The following is a 22,786-nucleotide window of genomic DNA, read 5'->3' on the forward strand; positions in this document are numbered from 1 at the left end:
GGGGCAGACAGAGAGGGAGACACAGAATTGGAGACAGGCTCCAGGCTCTGAGCCATCAGCCCAGAGCCCGACGCGGGGCTCGAACTCACGGACCGCGAGATCGTGACCTGGCTGAAGTCGTACGCTTAACCGACTGCGCCACCCAGGTGCCCCATGAAGCCCCCATTTTAAAGCGAAGCCAAGAGGGACACGGTGCCTTTTCCAGCTCCCTCCATGATCTGCCAATAACTACGGGCGTCCCTGCCCCGAGAAGAAACAGTGAAGAGGGGATGAGGCAGCGCTGAAGCACGGAGCGTCAACCCAGACCCCGGCTGGGAGGCCGGTCAGACCCGGGCCGGGCCTGCCCCTCGGCTTCGCCGGCGGGAGCAGCGGCGGCTCAGGCGCGCCGCGGGCAGCCGCTGGGGCCTTTCCTGCGCCGGCGCCGGGGGCCTCCTCCGCTCTCCCTCGGCGCCGGGAGCATGGCGGCGGCTGGGGCGTGGGTGCTGCTGCGAGGAGCCGTCCGGGAGCTGCTGCGGCTGCCGCCGGCGGGGGCCGCCCCCGGCCCGGAGCGCGGCTTCAGCCTCTCTCACAGTCGGGTGAGGCCCAGCTCTGAGCCGTGGCGGTCCTCGCCTCCGGCGGGGCTCTTTACGCCCGAGTATTGCTTCCGAGGGGTTCCGGCCTGAGGGTGGCGGGTTCACACTGTGCCGGCGCCCGAGGGCGCCAGGAGTTTCCCCGGGAGACTCGCTCACCCCCGCTCCCCAACTGCCAGGGCACGGTCATCGTGGAGCGCTGGTGGAAGGTACCGTTGGCTGGAGACGGCCGGAAGCCGCGCCTGCACCGGCGACACCGCGTCTACAAGCTGGTAGAGGACACGAAACACGGGCCCAAAGGCAACCTGGAGCTCATCCTCACCCAGTCGGTGGTAGGTAAGGCCCGGCAAAGGTATCTCCTACCTCAGGCTGGCCCCGTTTGGCGTCAGCTCTTTCCTGCCCTCCCCGTTTAGCTATTTCTCGCCGTTTGTAGAAATGATCTGCTCTGTATTTGAGGAGAGGAAGCCATAAAAAGTACTGTGATTGTGCCATTGGCCTCCTGCATAGAAAAAGGAACGCGAATGGGGCAACTGTGTAGAGGGGAAAGGAGGCCCAACAGCATGTGCTACAATGACTGAAACCCTGTGATGGGACAACTCTCACTTTGTACAGGGAATGTGAAACTTCTAAATCAGGCCGTAAAAAAACTAATTAGAAGTCTCTTAAGTGTTGTTCTTAGTATTAATATTTTTTCTAGGAGGAATAAGTACTGTGAGAGAATAAGAGGTGTGTCTTTGATCATCGCCTCTTTAGGAGGTCATCTGATCCAGTGTCTGTTCTCCTTGGCAGGACTTGGAGTCCGGGGTGACCTGGTCTCAGTGAAGAAACCTTTGGGCCGGAATCGACTGTTGCCTCAAGGTCTGGCTGTATATGCATCCCCTGAAAACAAGAAATTCTTTGAAGAGGAGAAATTGGTGAGCAGAGGGACTTGGAAGAATAAAACCTCAAGATTTCTTCTAGCAACTTCCTTCCCTTTGATATTTAACTTAAAAACGAAATAGGGATTAGAATAGGAATCCAGAAACCCAGCCTATGTCCAGCATAATAAGAGTTTGATATTTATCATGGACTCATTTTTCTTTTCATTTTTTTCACCTTTAACTTTCTTTTTCTAGCTGAGACAAGAAGGAAAATTAGAGAGGATCCAGACCAGGGCGGGTGAGATGGTGAGTAAAAACATGGAAAGTTCTTACTTATTTGTCACTTAAGGAGTTACCAGCCTCTTCCTGAGAGGCTCCTTGATTTCCTTGAAGTATCCTGATTGCAGACACACGTGTAGGAGAAAGGGGAAATGCTTGGCTGCCAAAACTGGTTTTGAGACCTCCTGGGAGATCCTGACTTGTTGGGTGAAGTGCCCTAGCTTATTGAGTAAAGCCCCAACCCAGGTAGTAGGGGACCCATGGAAAAGTGTGAGATGAGGGCTCTGCCTCCATAGATGTTTACAGACAAGTCACAAAAAACATGAGACACATGAGAAAGTGATCAGTAACTTCAAGGCAGTAGATTAGAAGAATGACATGGACCAAAAAGGATTAGAGTGATGGAGAGGGCTTTTCTTCAGATGGGATTAGATTGGCCCCTGTGGGATTAGTAGGCTTTAGATAGGCCAGGAGGGTGGGAAAGGTATTCTTAAGGAAGAAAAAGTGTACGTAGATAATTAAGGCACGCTTTAACATAAAAGGTAGACCAGTCTAGCAAAAACAGAGGACTCATACAGGATAATACTTATGGCTGTAAAGGGAGTTGGGGTGAGATTTGTAAAACATTTTGAATCCTCGGCTGATGAATTTATATTTCATTCTATAAGCAGAAAGGATAGAGGTGGGACTGAAGGGCCAGAAGTATTGGGTTAAAATGGTGTACGAAAGCCATTCTATCCTGGGGTGTATCAGTGGTCCCCACTGATAAGTCTAACTTTGACATGGCCTGTTTCTCCTTGCTTAGGAACAACCAGGAATAGGTGACATTCTCCTTCTTTGTACAGAATCAGCCTTGAGGCAGTAGAAATATTCGCCTTCCTATTCATCTTCTCACCTGTATGCTTGTGAGGCAGACATTGTGCCTCTTTCCTGAATTCAGACCTTGTGCCTTTTGCTAACATGTTTCTTCTCCTTTGATTCCAACTCTAACCTAGCCCCTGTTTATATTTCCTATCAGACAGTGACGTTTCTCAAAAGCTGTCACTTGGAGGTGGGGATGAAAAACAACGTCAAATGGGAACTAAACCCTGAAATAGTTGCCCGCCATTTCTTCAAAAATGTGAGTGTTCCCAAGCACCAAGCACCACTGTCCCTCTGAGGGCAGAAGCTACCCCTGGGAAGGAGGCCCAGGATCGATCCCTTCGTTAGGAAAGGGTGTGATCGTCCAGCTGGAGTTAGGGAAAGTGTTCTTGGTTGCAGGGTTGAGGAAGGGAAATGACTAAAGAGTAAGGGTGGTCAAAATTTGAAGACTGATAGGAAAAGATGGTGGCATCATTTATTTCCTCTCTAGGAAAAACCTGGGAAATGTGACCCACTGTGGAGTTTCTACTCTTGTGTGGAGGAAGTGATTTTGGTCTCAAGCCCTGTTTCTCTCTGGTGGATCCTCCTCCCTTTCTGAGAAATTGGGACTGAGTTTCTCTGCCACTATCTGTGGAGGGTAAACATGGTATCAGCCAGGGTAAACTCAGTTTTATTCATTCCTGTACAGGAAATTCCAGAACCTTCTTTGAGGTTGCCTAGAGTTACATCAACATAAACAGAGCTCCTTTTGGCTTTGACTTTTTTGCAGCTTGGTGTTGTGGTCGCCCCACATGCATTAAAGTTACCAGAAGAACCCATTACACAGTGGGGCAAGTACTGGTGTGAGGTGACGGTGAGTATTTCACGTCCTGTCTCCTTTTTTCTGGCTGGGTAAAAAGCTTGGTATTAGCTCTTATCTGCCCAGCTAACCTCTGAGGATTCCTTTGGTTTTGTGTACAGGTAAATGGACTTGACACTGTGAGGGTACCTATGTCTGTGGTGAACTTTGAGAGGCCCAAGACCAAAAGATACAAGTACTGGTTAGCCCAACAAGCTGCCAAGGGAATGGCCCCCACCAGCTCCCAGACTTTCTGAATCTACTCTCCCTCAAAATCAGACGAGCAGAATCAGGGGCCCCTGGAGGGCACAGTCAGTTGAGCATCTGACTTTACCTCAGGTCATGGTCTCTCGGTTGGTGAGTTTGAGCCCCACATTGAGCTCTGTGCTGTCGGTGCAGAGCCTGCTTTGGATCCTCTGTCCTCCTCTCTCCCTGCCCCTCCCCCACTCACACTCTCTTCCCAAATGAATAAGCAAAAAAGAAGAGCCGAATCAGGAGCAGTGGAGCAACGATGGGCCATCACCCTGATCAACTCCCAGCTCTGACGAAATAGTGGAATTTTACAGAGCATATGGAGACAACAGCCGAAACTGCATATACACGTTGAATCCTCCGTATTTCCCACCTCTGTCTTGGACTGTTACCACATCTGGCCTTACTGGGGTAGTCCTGCTCAAGGAGTACCAGGCTGTAGATTTGATAAGCTGAATATTAACAGGTGGAAACAGTCTGGATCTTATTTAGCCTGAAATTCACTGGAACAAATGGAAGAGCTAGTCACTGTCTCCGTCACTAGGCTCATTCTCATACAAATTGAACATTTGTATCTCAAGAGGAAATAAAGAGATTGTGTTTTTACTTATTTTTTAGTTTATTACAGTCTTTACAGTTAATTTTATGCAGTTATGATTTAGTACTGCACCTTTATGTCTATTTACATTTCTGTCAAGCAAATGGCACCATGTATGGTCTTTACGTGTGTGCGTAAGTTTTGATAAATTTTACCTTTTTAATTTTTAGGTTTTTTTAATGTATAGTTGACAACACCGTGTTACATCCTCAGGTGTACAGCGTAGTGATTGGATAATTCTATACATTATGCTGTATAGCTACCGTTTGTCACCATGCAGTGCTATTACAAAACCATTGACTAGAGAGATTGTGTTCTTAGATGCTGTTTACTGGGCATGAGTAGACTGGGAGCAGAACTTCCAAGTAGGTTGTACTCTTGAGCTACTGGGGTTTGGTGCTAAAAAGGAAGGGAAAATAAAATTCATTTGTAGGCTATATCCTGTGGGTGCTATGGGCAAATTACTTAACAAGCTGATATGTCTTAGGTCTTAAAAGTCATTTTTGTTAGGTATATTTATAAAGCTATAAATATGAATAAGCACAATGGATTCTACTTTTCTAAAGGGATCCAAATAAGGCCTAAGGGTAATTGTTGGAGAAAATGAAGCTGCAATGAAAAAAGCTTAAAAAGGGAACTTACTTTGTTTCTGTAACCCTGAAATTTTGAAAAAGATGGCATCTTGGTTTCCAGAGCAAGGTTAAGATATAGGGCTAGTCATTAGGTAATTATGGAACAGGTATCTTGATAGGAGATAAGGGAAGTAGATAATTCTGCCTAAGTTCAAGGTCTACGAGTGGAAAAAAGATCCAACTGCTGACAAATGGATTGTGCTAGTCACTCCAATACAATGTGAGGTCACACAATTTATGACTCTTTGCTGTCTTTATCAGAAGCTCAGAGAGACTAGTTTCTAACCTAATGTTTGAGCTCACCTACCACTATGAGTCCGTTAAGCACTTTGATTCACATGAGGCCATCCCAACTGATAGAAGTCTATCATCAGTTGCGCTGAAAACTAGCCAGCCACACACTAGCCAGCAGACTCCATAACTCAAGGTGTGTTGAAACTTACGACTGGTGTTGTTTGAAATCTGCCATTTCAATGATCTTCATCCCTACTGTTACTGGTGAAAAGCTCATTTAACACATCTTTCCACACCACCATGTCCCCATCAGAACATCTCTGAAATTGCCTGAGCAACAACCACAACATTCCACACAGCTCGTCTCAAAAGTGTTTAAATATTTGTCATAGTGTAAGTTCCTGGCGAAACAAACTGAATTGGAAATTTGTGTGCAGGGAGTTTATGATGAAGGGATCTTAGACTGGGTTGACACCTGTGGGGGAGTCCAGGAAGCAGGATTCGGTAGAGGAGGAGGTTAAGCTGGTCTCAACAAAGACCTCCGTCAGTCCCTCACACTCAAGCTAGGATGGCTGTGTGGAAATGTGTACTCTATTGAGGCAAGTGGCCACATACGTACCCCCACGTTGGCTAAAAAGGGGCCATGACCTTGGGTGAGGTGTCTGACTTCGGGAAAAGGCAGCTCCCAAGGGGACTCAGAAGAGCACCGTCCGCATTCTCAGCAGCTTGGGAAATGAGTGCTTCAGTCCTGAAGCGGGGAATCTGGGCAGCACACTAGGTCTTCACTATAGTCCACCTTTCGTGCTGTTCGGATCCATTGTTTCTTGAGTTCTAGAGTGATCCCTTCAGGATTTGATGGGCCTCTTTTCCTGGGAAAACTGATTAACAGAGGAAGGTCTGGGACAGGCCGTAGCCCCTGCTGCTGTAACTTACCCTGTCTGCACTGGTACTCGTCTCCCTTCTCTACTCCCCATCTAGATTCCTACCCACACCCCCTCAACTTGTACTTCTGGTCCAAATAGGTTACCTGATAAGGTACCTGGTCATTATGCCCTTGCAGGCCATGACTGCATCTGTCCATTATCAGAATTGATACATGTGTCAGAACAGTATTTCCAAGTGTGGAATATGCTGTCTGTAGACCCCAGTGAGGTTTGTCAGGCACTGTGTTCCCTTCTTGGGAGTGAGATGTGAGAAGTAAAATTTCTCCTTTACTTTGGAGGGAACATCCTGGCATGGTCCAGACCACTGGACCTCTAAAAACATTACTGGGTATTTGCAGTTTTATGTACCACTACTTGAAGGATGTTTATCCTATCAAGGCCTCTAGTGCACTTGCCATTTCTTGCTCATCCTGTACAATTACCATGATGTCATCAATGAAGTAACGTGATGATCTGTGGGATGTCCATATGGTCCAGGACATATTATGACAGGGTGGGAGGTTTTACATGGTCCAGGTGCAAGACTATTCCTGCTCATCCCAGTAGTGAAAGTACTTTTTATGGTCCTTACAGAGATGGAAAAGAATATATTGCTCAGATTAATGGCCACCTATCATGTACCTGCGGCTGTGTTAATCTCTAGCAAAGACACCACATTTAGCATTTAGCACAGCAGATACAATTGAAATGATTGAGATCTTCCAAGAACTTTCTGATTTTACCAGGGACCAGACTAGTGAATTAAATAGTGTTTTAATGGGCCCACCATCCCTGCATCCTTTAGATCTGCAAGAGGGCCACTACGATGGTAGTTTTTATTATCTTGGCCTGAGATGGTAGCAGCAACTTCAGGAGCTTCGTGCTGGCCTTTCTAACCCTATCATGGTTAGTGTAGTTCTGCCAACTATCAAATATATCCATCTCAGTTACCCATTAAGGACCAGTGAAATGACCGCTGGGTGGATCTACGAACCCAGTAGGACCACTGAGAGCTAGACCTGGGTCTGGAATACATTTGTCACCCCATCCCCATACACTGCCACTCTACCAGGGGGCCATGATGATGCTTCAGATCCATGGACATCAGTATCAGATAAGACCCTGTATACAACAGTTTCTCAAATGGTTGTGCCTCTTTCTCCAGCATGTATTAAGCAAATGGTCGTGAGTCCTTATAGGACCAGGGGAATTATTACCTTGAATGAAGTAATGTGATGATCTGTGGAATGTCCATATGGTCCAGGACATATGCTGGACCTGCAAGAGAGTCATGCTGTTCTAGGGGCCTAGCCTCTTACATCAGTTGTTTCCAGCTGAAAAACTGGTTCGGGAAGACTTCTACTTCCACCGACAGAAATCACCTTCCCATTATAAACAACTAAAAAACCAGACAAGATTATAAAAAATGTTTATGGATATTGAAAAGCAAGTAGTACAGAACTTCGTTAAATGAGAAAAGGGAAATAAATGAGATGAGCCCTATGATAGCCTCAGTTTACTGAGAGTTGTGCCCAACTCTTTTTTTTTTTTTGACAAAGATACCAAAACAATTCAATGGAGGAAAGACAGCCTTTTCAACAAACGCTAGAGCAATAGGCACAAAATAAAAACCTACATCTAACACCTTATACAAAAATTAACTCAGAATGGCCACGAACCTAGAGATAGTTTCCTGCACTGTGCTGTAGGGAGCATGGCAGAGGGGGGAATCTCAAAGCCAGAGATTAGAGCTGGTGGAGGAGGGTCATGAAGTCCCACCTCCCCTTCCCATGCCAAAGCAGTTCACAGAAAGTTAAAACAGAAGTTTAAATTTTGATTCAATCTCATAACACAAAAATATCTAGGTTCCAATAAAAAGTCATCATGGGTTGCCTGACTGGCTGTCAGAAGAGCACACGACTCTTGATCTTGGGGTGGTGAGTTCAAACCCCATGTTGGGTGTAGAGATTACTTAAAAAAATAAAGTTTTGAGGCACCTGGGTGGCTCAGTCGGTTGGGCATCCTACTTCGGCTCAGATCATATCACAGTTTGTGGGTTCGAGCCCCACATCAGGCTCTGTGCTGATAGCTCAGAGCCTGGATCCTGCTTCGGATTGTGTGTCTCCCTCTTTCTGCCCCTTCCCTGCTTGTGCACTCTCTCTCTCTCTCTCTCAAATATAGATAAACATTAAAATAAATAAAGTCATTATATATGGGGAGGGGGTCTCTCATACCAAGAACCAAGAAGATCTCAAACTGAATGAAAAAAGACAATCAATAGGTGCCAATACTGAAATGACAACACAGCAGGGCCTAATCAACATTTATAGAACACTCCACCCAACAGCAGCGGAATAGACCTTTATTATGCTCCAGCAGAACATATACCAAGATAGACCGTAACCTGGACCGTAAGACAAATATCAACTGATTTAAAAATGGAGTCATACAGAACATGTTCTCTGATGACCATGGACATAAGATAGAAACCAACAGTAGAAAGAAAGGAGGAAAATCTTATAATACTTCAAAGCTAAATGCACTTCTAAATAATTCATGGGTCAATAAGGAATTCTCAAGGGAAATAAATTTTAAATACATTGAACTGAATAAAAATGAAAACATACCAAACATTGTTGCACACAGCTAAAGCAGTGCTGAGGAAAAATCAAAGCACTAAATGCATACATTTTATCTAAAGTCCCACCTCAAGAACTTAGAAAAAGAAGACCAAAGTAAACTCAAAACAAGCATGAGCAAGGAAATAACAAAAAAAATGAACAGAAAGCAAAGGAATTTATAAAAGAAAAAGAAAATCAATGAAAGAGCTAGTTCTTTGAAAAACACCAATAAAATCGACAAACCACTAGCAAGACTGACTAAAAAAGGACACAAACTACAAATATCAGGAATGAAACACAGCATATCACTAGAAACTTCACAAATGTCAAAAAATGACAAGGGAACACTATAAACTCTACATGCATAAATTTGACAAAATGGACCAAATCCTTCGAAAAGCACAAACTACCACAACTGACCCAGGGTGAAACAGATCGTTTGAATAGCCCTATAACAATTAAGGAGAATTAATTCATGATTTAAAGATCCGCCCCCCATGTCCCCCCAAAAAGCTCTCAGGTCCAGATGGTTTCTCTGGAGAATTCTACCAGATGTTTAAAGAGGAAGTAACGCTAACTTTGTATGATTTCTTCCACAAAATAGGAGGGAATATTTCCCAATTCCTAGTATTACCATGAAAACAAACAAAACAATAGTACAAAAGAAAGTACAGGCCGATATCTCTCATGAATATAACTGCAAAACTCCTTAACAAAGTATCAGCACATAGATTGTATCAAATTGTGGTAAGATTTATATACCATGCTCAACTGGGGTTTATTCCAGGGATGCAAATGTGGCTCAATATTCAAAAGTCAATCTGTGTAATCTACCACAGTAACCCTCCAAAGAAGAAAATTACATGATCATCAATTGATGGAGAGGAATCATTTGGTAAAAGTCTGCACCCATTCATGATTAAAAATATATATATTCTCAGAAAAATGGGAGTATGGGGAAACTTCTTCAACTTGACAAAAGCACCTACAAAACGTCTACAGTTAATATTATACTTAATGGTGAAAGTCTGAGCACTTTTCTCCTAAGATCAGGAAAAAGGCAAGTATATCTGTTCTCACTCCTCTTCAACATACTGCTAGTAGTTCTAGACAGTGCAATAAGGCAAGACAAGGAACTAAAAAGCATACAGATGAAAAAAGAAAACTGTCCCCATTTACTGATGACATGATTGTCTATGTAGAAAATCTTACAAAAAAGGAATCTACAAAAAAAACTCCTAAAAATAAATTCACACACACACACACACACACTCATGTGGACACCAAAATTAAAAATACAATACACTTTAAAATTGTTCAAAAATACATAGGTATAAATCTAACAAAACATACGACATATATATGGTAAAAACTACATGATGTCGATGAAAAAATCAAAGATCTAAATAAATGGAGAGACATACTGTGTTCATGGATCAAAAGACTTGACATAGTAAAGATGTCACTTCTTCCCTATACTGATATGCAGGTTTAATGTAATTACTACCAAAATCCCAATATTTTTTTTTTGTAAACATATACAAGATTGTCCTAAAGTTTATGTGGAAGGCAAAGGAACTAGCATAACTTAAAGAATTTTGAAAAAGAAGAATAAAGTGTGAGAAATCAGTCTACCCAAATTTTAGATTTATTATATAGCTATAATAATCAATGCTGGGTATCCCTGTAGGTGGAGAGATAAACACATAGATCAATGGAACAGAATACAGATCCCAGAAACAGACTCACCAATGTGCCCAACTTTTTTTTCTTTTTTTGACAAAGATACCAAAACAATAAAATGGAGGAAAGACAACCTTTTCAACAAAGCTAGAGCAATAGGCACAAAATAAAACTTAACCTACATCTAACACCCTATACAAAATTTAACTCAGAATGGCCACAGACCTAAATATAAACTAAAACTATAAAACTTTTTTTTTAAAAAAATAGATAATCTTCAAGATCTATGAATAGACAAATAGTTCTTTTTTTTTTTTTAAGATTTTTATTTCTAAGTAATCTCTACACCCAATGCAGGGCTCAAACTTACAATGCTGAGATCAAGAGTTGCATGGTCTACCGACTGAGCAGCCCGGCACCCCAAAGAGTTCTTACATTTGATGCCAAATGATCCATAAGAGGGAAAATCAAGAATGTGGACCTCATTAAAATTTAAATATGTTCTTGGAAAGCCCATGTGAAGAGGATGAAAAGACAAGCTACTGGGACACAATATTTGCAAATCATGGATCTAACAAAGGAGCAGTATCTTGAATGTAAAAAGAACTCTCAAACTCAAAGTGAAAAAAATTACAAACAATCTGACCAGAAAATGGGCAAAAGACCTGAACATGTTTTATCAAAAAGGGTATATAGAGGGAAAATAAGCACATGAAAAGATATTCAACATAATTAGCCATGAGAGAAATGCAAATTAAAACCACAAATGAGGTCTTACTATACACCTATCAAAATGGCTAAAATTAGGGGTGCCTCAGTCAGTTAAGCATCCAGGTTTGGCTCAGGTCATAATCTCACGATTCTGGGTTTGAGCCCTGCCTCGGGCTCTGTGCTGACAGCTCAGAGCCTGGAGCCTGCTTCAGATTCTATGTCTTCTTCTCTCTCTGCCCCTCCCCTGCTCACGCTCTGCCTCTCTCTGTCTCTCAAAAATGAATAAAACATTTTTTTTAAAATTTTAATGGCTAAAATTAAAAACTGATAACACCAAATGCTGGTGAGGATTCAGAGAAACTGGTCAGATGTTCCTGGTAGGAATGCAGGATGCGATAGCCTTTGGAAAAGGCTTTGGCAATTCCTTACAAAGTTACACATGTCCTTACCATTTAATTTAGGAGCCCTGTTCCCAGGCATTTACTAAAGAGAAATGAAAAATTACTAATGATATATTAATGTTCATAGGAACTTTATGACCCCAAATGGAAACATGGCCATCAACATTACATAAACAATGGAATACTGCTCATCAAGGTAAAGGAACTAATGATACACACCGCACTGATAAATCTAAAAATACACTATGTGAGGGGCACCTGGGTGGCTGGGTCAGTCAAGTGTCCGACTCGTGGTTTCACCTCAGGTCACAATCTCCCAATTTTGTGAGTTCGAGCCCCACTCGCACTATGTCTCTCTCAAACTAAATAAATTAAAAATAAATATATAAAGATACACTATGTGAAAGAAGACAAACACAAAGGACTACATGCTATATGATTCCATTCACGCAAAACTCTTGTGACAAAGTATCAGCGGTGGCTAGGAGACAGACTTTGGATGGGGCTTGGACTGCAAAGGGGCATGAGCAGTGGTGGGCTAGTAAATGTTTAACAACCTGCTTTCAGTGGGAAGGAAGCCCTGGTTTGTAGCATTTGCCAATTTCTGTGGTGTAAATACCCCTTCCACTGACAATTTCATGTATCCAGTGTGATGTCATTGAACACTGCGTATGCAAGAGGTGCTAGCTAACAATCAGATCTCATTAGATGTTATAAGTTGGCTCTTCTAGTACCTCACTGGGCATAAGGGAATGTTGTGGGATGATGGAAATGTTACCTATCTTGTGGTGATGGTTAATTTGAAAAACTTACTAAAATGTACGTTTTAAATTGGTGAGTTTTAATGTAAATAAATTATACTTCAATAAAAAAAACTTTTAATGTTTATTTATTTTGAGAGAGAGAGAGAAAGAGAGAGAACAAGTGGGCAGAGAGGGAGAGAGAGAGAGAAAGACAGAATCTGAAGCAGGCTCCAGACTCTGAGCTGTCAGCGCAGAGCCCGACGAAGAGCTTGAACCCACAAACCATGAGATCACGATCTGAGCCGAAGTCGGACGTTTAACTGACTGAGCCACCCAGGCACCCCAATAAAGGATGATTTTTTAAAGCTGGCTCAGGTGTAGAAACAGGAAGGAACTATAAGGTTTTCTCTTTTAATGAATTGTAACTTTTTATCAGGTGGCTGTCCTCAGCCTCCTGATCGTCCATCCTTGATTTCTTTTTATGGTACAGATTGGGCAATAATAGCCTTGTTGAGAGGTGTCTGGGTGGCTCAGTCGGTTAAGTGTCCAACGTTGGCTCAGGTGATGACCTCACAGTTCGTGAGTTTGAGCCCCGTGTCTCTGTGCTGACAGCTCGGAGCCTGGAGCCTGCTTCAGATTCTCCCTCTCTCTCTGCCCCTCCGCCACTTGCTCTATCTCTCTCTCTCAAAAATAAACATTAAAAAAAAAATAGCCTTGTTGAGTGCCATCTATCTCGTTCCTAGGAAAGCCATGTTCTGTGAATCATCTCCAGCAATCTGCCAATCAGATTCAGACCCTGGATGCCTGTCCAACCTTCCCGCCCAGTGCAGTAATTCAGTTACTTTGATTCCAACAGTTAGGCACCCACCACCTGCCTGTTCCAGTGCCCTGCCATCCCCACTGCTACCAGTGAGCCCAGTTCTGTGACAGTTCAGCACTAGCTTTAGGGTGAGGCCATCCCTGAGCTTCTCAATGAAACTGGTGCCTGTCTCACCAGGACATTCTTCATCGCTTCAGTAGATGGACTACCCTTGGGCCCTCTCATGGAACATAATCATTTGGTGACTTTTCTGGCTTTACTTAGCATATTTACCCTAAGATGCCCACGTTTTTTAGCCCTTTGATGTTTTCTTCCACCATCTACCATGACTGTTCTGGCATTTTTGTAAAATTTTTTATTATTTATTTTTGAGAGAGAGAGAGAGAGAGAGAGACAGAGCACGAACAGGGGAGGGGCAGAGCCAGGGGGAGACACAGAATCTGAAGCAGGCTCCAGGCTCTGAGCTGTCAGCACAGAGCCCGACACGGGGCTCAAACTCACAAACTGAGATCATGACCTGAGCCAAAGTCAGACGCTTAACTGACTGAGCCACCCAGGCACCCTGTTCTGGCATTTCTGCTTCACTTAATGTGGGCCATGGCTTCCTCTGGCTTTCTAAGAGGCACCTTATCCGAGTATTAGCAACATCTCTTGGGGGCCTTGTTAGAGCATTAAGTCCTGTATCACGGGAAGTTACTTCCATATCCATCTTCCTTATCAAACTTTATATCCCACCCTCCTTGATCCAACACTTCATAACCCAGCCCAACACATCTTCAACCATCTGCAGCCAGTACATGCTGGCCAGGCCCGCTGGTGTCTGCAGGGCAGTCTTCCATGAGGGGGCACCCAGCTGGGTAAGGGAGGAGGGATGGCCTCTGACAGGAAGAAGTGGGTACTTTCGCAGGCCAGAGGGATGCAGGAGAATGGGGGATTCAGGATGTTCAAAAGCATCGACCCAGATGTCCCAGTTCGTGTCTCCTTCCAAACAGACCTGCCAGAGTTAAGAATTCAAACTTCTCGGGAGCTCTCCTACTCTCATAATTAAATCTTGGAGCTTATTCTCAGGGTCCTGAAGATGCAGGAGGTAAAAGTCTCTTTATAAGTTGCCAAGGAGGGCCTCAGGCTTTACAGTCGGCCTTTAGCTGGTGATTAATTACCCTCAGCCCTTCATCACCTTTTCCCCGAGGTATCAAGAGCCTCCAGCAGAGCAGCCGCCCAGTCCCACGGTCTTTATAACTTCTCAGACACGGTGTATTTCCCCCACTGATGCGTTGCCTTTCCCCAGGATCCCATCCTACTTCACGGCCAGTGAGGGTTTCAACAATTGCATTGATCCAGTGTGCGGGGGCCACGCATGCTCTACCTACCACCGGGGATGGGGGGCCTCACTGCCAGCTGGCCAACAGGTGATTCGGCTTTGAAATCCCCATTTGTTTTCCCATAGTGCGAGGCTGCGTCAGGTGTGCCCACTGCCGCGTCCGGTCGTGTGGCGCTGCTCCAGCTTCCTGATCAAGAGGAAGAAGAAGACACCCAGCACCCAGCCAGATAACCCGAAGGCTCACAACTCCTTCTGCTACAACAGGCTTGTTTCACCGCAAGACTGTGGGCATGGGTGGGCACAGGTGGGCACCGAGCTGCTGACCAAAGGCATGGTGCAGCGGTGGTCAGGAAGCAGAGATCCGGCCAGCGAAACCCCGCCACCTCCTGCGTGAGGACTGCTGTCAACAAGAATGCCCGGGCCACCCTCAGTAGCACCAGGCACACGACCCGCAAGAGCAAGTACCGCCCAGATGTGCACATGGCTGCCAGAAGCCTGTGCCGGTGAAGAGGGAGCCGCCCCCACCAAGAGCTCCTGAGCACCTGCCCCCACCTCCAAAGCAATAAAGATGTCAACCACACCAATCTATCAGTAAAATATAAAAAATAAAACAAAATCACAGTTTAGATTCAGCTCTCCTTGGTAGTCTTGGCACCGATTCTTGGCAGGTTGAGTTTCCGGGCAAACACACTTTGAGACCGAAATCTGAGTAAAGGGTGCCACTGGCTGGCTCAGTCGGTGGAGGGTGGGACTCTCCATCTCAGGGTTGTGAGTTCCAGCCCCATGCTGGGTGTAGAGATTACTTAAAAACAATAAATAAAATGTGTTTTGTTTTGTTTTTTAAAGAAATCTGAGTAAAGGCTTATGAAGCTTGTGTTGGTATCAGTACCACCTGTGAGAGCGAGAAGGCCACAGAATTGGACACAGGAACTCTGGAGCTCTTGTGACCCTTCAGAGTTTTCCCCGCAGCGGCAAGAGAATCAGACCTCTGTCCTCCCACACTGACCAACCGCTACAGGCTGTCTCAGGAGGGGGTGTGGACTTGGATGATTTTTCAATGGAGGGCAATCCCTAGATGGGTCTCAGCTGAGAACTGTTAGCCACCAAAATTCCCAGCAGCATGGACAGGAGGGGGCACAGGGGTGAGTGTGTCAGTCCTGAAGAGGGGTGTCCGGATGGATGGCACAGCATAGCATCCACTACAGCACCTTTAAGCACCGAGGACAGCCACAGACAACTTCTCTTCCCTCCTAGGTGGTCTGGGGTGGGCAGGCAGGGCCATCAGCTGAGGGAAAAAAATCAGAAAGTGGCATAGTCCAAAACCAAACAATGTGTTTGGATTGTATAGATGAGTCCTAACACCACTATGACCTCTTCAGTACATGTGATCAAGAATACACTGGGCAGCTCACCTTCCTAGAGGCGGGGGACTTCCCTTCCTTACACTCAGTAGATGTTCCCATATCTCGTTCAAGACGAAGTGCAGAACAGTGAATTCACAAAACTCATGGAGCCGGAAATGGTTTTGAGTGAGATATAGCTAGCACTCAATGTTAGCCGAAGGGATGACTGGATTTTGTCCTCACCTACAGTTAGAAGGCTGGTTAACTACCCAGAGGTATAACACTTCCGTGTTCCTGAACTGTCATGTAGCCGTGCTTTGTTCTCCCAGCTAAATAATTCTAGGTTTATTTTTTCTAGCATGAAATACTGGAATCACATTAGATGGGAAATCAGGGGGTTGCCAGCCCCTCTGCCACTCATCAGTGGGCAAGTTTCTTCATCTGTCACTAAGATCGGACTTGTGGATCTAAGGCAATTTCCACTTGGAGAAGGTCTACAATTCAGTCCTCTTTGGCATTTGGTTTTCTTTTCTCTAGTCATGAAGTGTGGAAATGAATCACAGTAATCAACTGAGCCTCGTTCCATCAGATTCTGTTTTCAGGTACTTGTTAATTGGACAATGAAGCCACCCTACAGCTATCAGACACCTACTAGCATTTTGTTCTCCCCACCCCCAGAGATCCTCACGTCTCTGTACTTCTTTGAGGGCTCTGTGTTGTCACTTCTCCACCCTGATGACGCAAGAATAGGGTACGTTGTGAAGTCCTGCTTCTGAAGGATCTCCGATTCCAGTCCCCCTGGGGCCTGTGAGAGATGGGGTCAGAAGTGTGATTACTGAAGCACTGTGTTGGGCCCGGAAGAAGCTTTCTTGAGAAAGCTCTACATCATCAGTCTCACAGTAAATAGTCCTAAACTCCAACATGTTAACTTGCATTTAGTTTACTCCCTTTCTTCACCAGGGCACCCACTGTGACCTGTCCTCGGTAACCAATCCTGGCCCTAGAGAGAGAATGCACTGAGTTCTGCTCCTTCGTTGAAATAATACCACAGGCCAGACATGGGTATGGGTGCCTGGGTGCATAATGACACCCCTCACAACAAATCCACAAGGGAATGTTATTCCCCTTGAGAGATGAAGAAACTCAGCAACCCAAGGGAACAAAAAGGGCTGGTTTAAGAACGCTGAGGGCCTGGGTGCCTGAGTTGGTTAAGCATCCAACTCTGGACTTGGGCTCAGCTTCTCTCGGTTCATGAGTTTGGGCCCTCCATCAGGCTCTGCACTCAGAGTGCAGAGCCTGCCTGGGATTCCCTCGCTCTCTGTCCCTCCCCCACTCACACACTCTCTCAAAATAAGTAAAAATAAATAAACTTAAAAAAAAAGAACACTGAGAGTCTATTGTTTTTCAACAAGCATTTAGGGAGAGGCAATGGTACGTAAGGCACATTTGGTTCTTTTGGATCAAAGCTGAATTTTCCCAAGGATGTCCATAGGCACAGGCCGACCTGCTCCCAGGGAGATGTTTTTGTGCATCGAATATTAGCATCCCTAGAGTTCGGTCATGTCAGTGATGCTCAAACGTAACATCTAGTAGCATGCCCCTCTGTGAAAAGCAAGGCCCTGACAGACTGTGTTAAACACAGACATAAAAGTGAGGCAAGACTTCAGCAAGAACTTCCCTTGGAGGAAATGAGAACTGCTCTTCAGAGCTAACAATGGGGAGATGTGGTATTAGTAACTTGGGCCCACAATCCTGGTCCATCTGGTGGTGTTCTGTTCCCACGCTGGGACACATTGTCTGCTCACCCCCTTTGCATGCCCATCATGAGTTGCATGTTTCTCTTCCTTCACCTTTGAAACTGTATTATAATTATCTATCTATGCATCTGTCTTCCCTCACTAGACTGTGAGTTCCACGAGGGAAGAGTATTTTATTCCCCAAACTTTGCATCCTGGCTACATAGTATACCTCAATATTTGATGAATGAATGAATGATCAACCTTCCAAGGTTTTTTTCTTCCGGCACTTTTAAGAAGGAAACATTCAGGGGCATCTGGGTGGCTCAGTCAGTTAAGCATCTGACTTTAGCTCAGGTCATGATCTTATGGTCCATGAGTTCAAGCCCTACGTCGGGCTCTGTGCTGACACCTCAGAGCCTGGAGCCTGCTTCGGATTCTGTGTCTCCCTCTCTCTCTGCCCCTCCCCCAGTCACACTCTGTCTTACTCTCAAAAATAAACAAACGTTAAACTTAAAAAAAAAAAAAAAAAGAAAGAAACATCCAGGAGTTCATGGAACAGGACTGCTAGAGACGAGGCCCTGGGTGTTGTAACTTCTGAAGAAACTTCCTTCTACAGGAATCTGTGAATTTGTGACTATTTCTCCATTCCTAAGCCCTGTTTCTCTTGAGCTGACCGTTTCACTCAGGCCTGGAACGGGCGGTCTCCAGGGGCGTCCCGGCTCCGCAGCCATGCCCAGAAGAGGGCGGTAGAAGCCCGTCTGGCTGGAAGGAGAGCACCTCACCCTCTAGATGCTGCCCTTTCTCCTTGCCACCCTGTGCCTCAAGCCTGGGGCGATCCAGGGGCGCCTGGGTGGCTCAGAGCCTGCTGCGGATTCTGGGTCTCCCTCTCTCTCTGCCCCTTCCCCACTTGTGCTCGCTCTCTCTCTCAAGAATAAAATAAGTATTAGGAAAAAAAAAAAAAAAAAAGACTGGGGCGATTCTTCCTGCAGGCCTGTGAGAGCCACTGCCCCAAGTGTGAGGAGGAAGAGCTGACACAGGTCATTCCGGGTCACAAGGTGGCATAGTTAGGTATGCCTGTTAGTCCCCATTACCTCCGATATCAGGACCAACCTGTGCAACATTTCCAAGAGGCTCCTACCGTTTTTAGCCCGAAGGTAAACCAGATCTCAAGAGATGAAAAATGCCAGATAGCTGGATGCCCAACCAGCTCCCCTTACAAGAGCCCACCCTTGACCCGGCTGCCACGGCTGACTACCGCCCTTCCTCAGCGGCAGCCTCCGCCGCCACGCTAGGTGCATCACACCCACCTCCCCAGTTCACATCCGCTAGGAAGTCCACTCAGCCGGACCCCCATCGACCCCGCTGCAGCGGTTCACACTAACTTCGCCCACAGCCCAGTTGTAAACCCAGTGGACACCTCCGGGTCTGAATCCATCTCCGTTTCCCCTGCCCCCTGCTTCCCTTCTTTGTGAGTGATCCCGTCACTTCTCCCTCTGCCCATACAAGAAGCCAGGAAGTCATTCTAGAGCCTGTGCCTTCCCTTAGAACTCCACCGCATTCAAACTGCATCCCGCCAACTCCTCCTCCTAACACTAGACTTCATCTATTTCCAGGCCCGTGCACAGATCAGCACCCGCCCCCCACCCCGCGCTGCAGCCTTGGGCGGGGCGGGACAATTAAAAATGTCTGGGGAAGGCTGGACAGTTGGATCCCTAGGAAAGGACTCGGAGAAAGTGCCTATCTCAGGCATCGTGGGTTGACTAAACACTGGACTTCCCAGCCTCCCTTGAGGAGGAGGCCATGTACACAGGTCTGGTCGATGAGATGGTAGTGGGAGCTGGCGGTGGGGGGCGGAGTGTTCTGGGGAAGACCTACTTTCCAGAAAAGAGAGACAAGTATCCCTGGTATAGTCCCTTCCTGCTGATCCTTCAGCCTTGCGGGAAGGGGGAAACTGCAGAGGCAGGTCCTGAGACCACTCTGGACCCAACATGTGTGAGAAGCAAGGCCTGCGCCCTAAATAGAGGCTTCCTCTCAGAGCAGGTGATCCCAGCTGGACCGCCAGCCCCATGAAGGCCTGGAGAAGAGAATCCAAGCAGAGTTCGAAGGTCTTGGCTTGGGAGCTCCTCTGGCACGTGTGAAGGAGAAAAGACCTGTGTGTCTGGAACACGGACAGGCAGGAGTCAGGGGGCCCGAAAAGTCCGAGAGGGAGAGGGGGTCTTGCAAGGCTCCAAGGCTCCTGGAGAGCCATCTGGATTTTAAGTGCCTGGAAGACCACGGGAGGGTTTCAGGCAGGAGAGTGACAGTCTGACTCAGGTTTCTTAGAGGATCATACTAGCCAGGACATGGAGAAGGAACCATGGAGGCCAGACACTGCTTTGGGGCTGACCCAACAGCAATTCCCACTCTTCTCTGGACACGTTCTTCTCTAGAAGCTAGAGGAATTAAAGGTTCCCTTTCCTGGTCGCTAGAGCACCTGGGTAGACCTCACAACCCTGATCTGGCCTGTGAGAGGAAGGTGACGGGGACTTCCAGGAAAACTTCTCTTCTCCTTCCTTCTCCCCGCCTGGAGTACAGAGCAGCCCCTCCCAACAGTGAGGCCCCAGGCTAAGGCAGAAGACACGGAAGCCCGTCTGGGTGCTGGTTGACACCACTGAAATTTTGGATCTTGCCTACAGCCTGGGGTTCTATTGGGTGAGAAGAATAACGCCCCACTGGCGAGAGCGGCTGTAAATTGATTTTCTGTTCCACGCAGAGCAGCTCACAAAGCAGGCAGGAGTCGGCACAGACCTGCTAAGATGCGGGTGGGGAAGTGGTGTGGACTACGGGGCTCTCCATTTCTAGTCCGAGTTTCCCCTAGTTGGTCTTCACACTCTGACACTTCCTAAACGCACATCTCTTCATGAACTGTTGGTTTAAAATCTTTTGCTGGCTCTTCATTGCCTGCACGATACAAATCCCCCTCCCGTGCCCAGCAGGCAGTGCCCTTTGTGACTTGTCCCACCTTCCCATCTGGCATCTTCTCCCACCACTCCCGCCCCTGCACTGTGCCCACCTCCAGTCAGACCCCCTCGTGAACACTGCCCACATGCCAGGCACTGTCCCTGCTTTGTCCCTAACCCAGCAGCCCCAAGAGGAACAAATTACATGTTTTGGTTTATAGGTGAGAAAGCTAACCTCACGGAAGTTAAGTGCCTTGGCCAAGGCCACACATCTAGTAAGTGCTGGGTCAGGACTTAAATTCTGGTGGCCTTTCAAAACAAATCACAGATGGATTTTTCTCACTTGTCCAGAAGTCCGAAGGCAGGCATGTGCTAGGCTGTTCAAGTGCTCAAAGATGCCACCAGGGCCTCAGTCTTCTGATCTTTCCTCTCTGCCACTCCGGAGGACTGGCTCTCTCACCCTCCTGCCCATCCCTTCACGGCCTTACCACGGCTTCTTGGCTCTAGACATCACATGCAGGTTCAAATCAGGAAGGTGAGAAAGTTGGGGGGTGGGGCACACCATCTTCATCTGTCAAACTCCCTCTCCCCCTTATTTTTGTTAAGAAAGTAAAAGCTTTCCTAGAAACCCACAGTGTGTTTGTATACGTGGCTGCCCTTGCTGCAAGGCAGGCTGGGAAACCAAGGAATGTAGTTGCTGCTCAGTAAATGCCATCCTTCCGCCGCTTGGGGCCGAGCCCACTGCTGCCCTCAACAAAGCCGATGCTCCATTAGCAAGAAAGGGGCAAGGATGGGGCACCTGGGTGGCTCAGTCGGTTAAGTATCCGACTTCAGCTCAGGTCATGATCCCACAGTCCGTGAGTTCAAGCCCCACTTCCAGCTCTTTGCTGACAGCTCAGAGCCTGGAGCCTGCTTCGGATTCTGTCTCCCTCTCTCTGCCCCTCCCCTGCTCATGCTCTGTCTCTGTCTCAAAAATAAATACATTAAGAAAAAGGGGGGGGGCAAGGATGAGCCGGCAACAAACAGGGTCTGCCACCACCACCCTCAGCAAAATGGAAGCACCTGTGGCACCCTGACTCCCCCACCCCCACATCTCCCTGGCAAATCCCTTCCCACCTAGCACATGTCAGTTCCCCTGAGGCTTCCCTCACTCCTGCAGACTGACAATGTATTCTCTTCCCTCCTCCTTTATATGTACCTACTTCTGTCACCAGTGTCTAACTTTACAGTCTGTTTGTGGTGTTGTTTAGAGAAAGAGAGAGAGTGAATGAGTGGGGGAGAGGGACAGAGAGCACGAGAGTCCCAAGCAGGCTCCACGCTCACCTGAGCCCGATGCAGGGCTTGATCCCACCACCCTGGGATCATGACCTGAGCCAAAATCAAGAGTTGGACGCTCAAACGACTGAGCCACCAAGGGGCCCTACATTCTAGCCTTTATAGTGGCTGATATAACACGACTGCTCAGTTATGCAAGCATTCATTCTTCCCACAGATGGTCACTGAGCACTAGCTGTGTGCCAGACACTGGGCCGGAAGTCAGAAACTCAGCACTGAACAAGTCCGGTTTATAGATTTGGTCCCTGCTCTGATGGAGCTTTCAGTCTAAAAGGCGAGAGATCCAAACGGTTAAGGTTTGGGGAGAAAACCTGCATATCTCCTCCCAGACTTTAAGCCATCACGTGGCAGGATGGCCTCCCCATCGCACCCAGTGGACCTGGCAGACTGTGTCCCACAGAGCAGGTGCACTGTGACCACGTGCCAAATGCATGCTTTCCTTGGCTCGCAAATACATGCTAATCAAAATGCAGGGGCGCCTGGGTGGCGCAGTCGGTTAAGCGTCCGACTTCAGCCAGGTCACGATCTCGCGGTCTGTGAGTTCGAGCCCCGCGTCAGGCTCTGGGCTGATGGCTCAGAGCCTGGAGCCTGTTTCCGATTCTGTGTCTCCTTCTCTCTCTGCCCCTCCCCCGTTCATGCTCTGTCTCTCTCTGTCCCAAAAATAAATAAACGTTGAAAAAAAAAAAAAATTCAAAATGCATTTCTTCTTCCTGCCAGGAAACCCCCCAGGAATGAGCCACTGTACCCTCACAGGATCACATCATACACTCAAGCATCTGAAAAACACCTCGTTCTCTCCCCACCTTGCTGCAGGCCTCTCCTCCCAGGAAAGTTTCTAAGAGTGTCTAATTTAACACTTCACATCAGAGGTCCTCAGCACATGTGTGTTTTCTGCTGAAGACTTCGTTCAGATTTTCTAAACAGGGACACCTCACTGTCGGAGCCACAGCTGCTGAAGTGTGATTCTGAAAGTACCCAAATAACTCCTCAGGTTCCTGTTCTATAGCTTATCATGAATAGTTTTAATAGTTCTCGAGATGCTCTTCTACTACGGCAGGTGCTGGCAGCTGGGAACAAGATGGAC

At 46.7% G+C, this 22,786-nt stretch overlaps 1 protein-coding gene across 2 annotated transcripts; it reads left to right on the forward strand.

Moving 5' to 3' along the window:
- The first annotated feature begins 443 nt into the window (after positions 1–443).
- MRPL9 (mitochondrial ribosomal protein L9) lies at positions 444–3,788 on the forward strand. Of its 2 annotated transcripts, XM_047084524.1 has the most exons (7): positions 444–575; positions 749–905; positions 1,359–1,483; positions 1,685–1,735; positions 2,727–2,828; positions 3,339–3,422; positions 3,530–3,788. In XM_047084524.1, the coding sequence occupies exons 1-7, from the start codon at positions 459–461 to the stop codon at positions 3,662–3,664; spliced, it is 771 nt and encodes a 256-aa protein (XP_046940480.1). In that variant the 5' UTR covers positions 444–458; the 3' UTR covers positions 3,665–3,788. The 2 variants fall into 2 exon arrangements, with proteins under 2 accessions (XP_046940480.1, XP_046940481.1); XM_047084525.1 differs by lacking the exon at positions 2,727–2,828.
- Positions 3,789–22,786: the final 18,998 nt, after the last annotated feature.

Source organism: Lynx rufus, unplaced genomic scaffold (assembly GCF_022079265.1).
Source record: "Lynx rufus isolate CCGP_SWC_20201006 ecotype Redwood Valley unplaced genomic scaffold, mLynRuf1.p SCAF_2, whole genome shotgun sequence".
NCBI lineage: Eukaryota > Metazoa > Chordata > Mammalia > Carnivora > Felidae > Lynx > Lynx rufus.

What these genes read in the sequence shown, in the direction of transcription:
- MRPL9 (XM_047084524.1), top strand. Translation starts at nt 459, where the DNA reads ATGGCGGCGGCTGGGGCGTGGGTGCTGCTGCGAGGAGCCGTCCGGGAG. An exon ending in TCAGCCTCTCTCACAGTCGG is followed by an intron (nt 576 to 748) that starts GTGAGGCCCAGC and finishes CCCAACTGCCAG; the next exon opens with GGCACGGTCATCGTGGAGCG. An exon ending in TCTTTGAAGAGGAGAAATTG is followed by an intron (nt 1,484 to 1,684) that starts GTGAGCAGAGGG and finishes TTCTTTTTCTAG; the next exon opens with CTGAGACAAGAAGGAAAATT.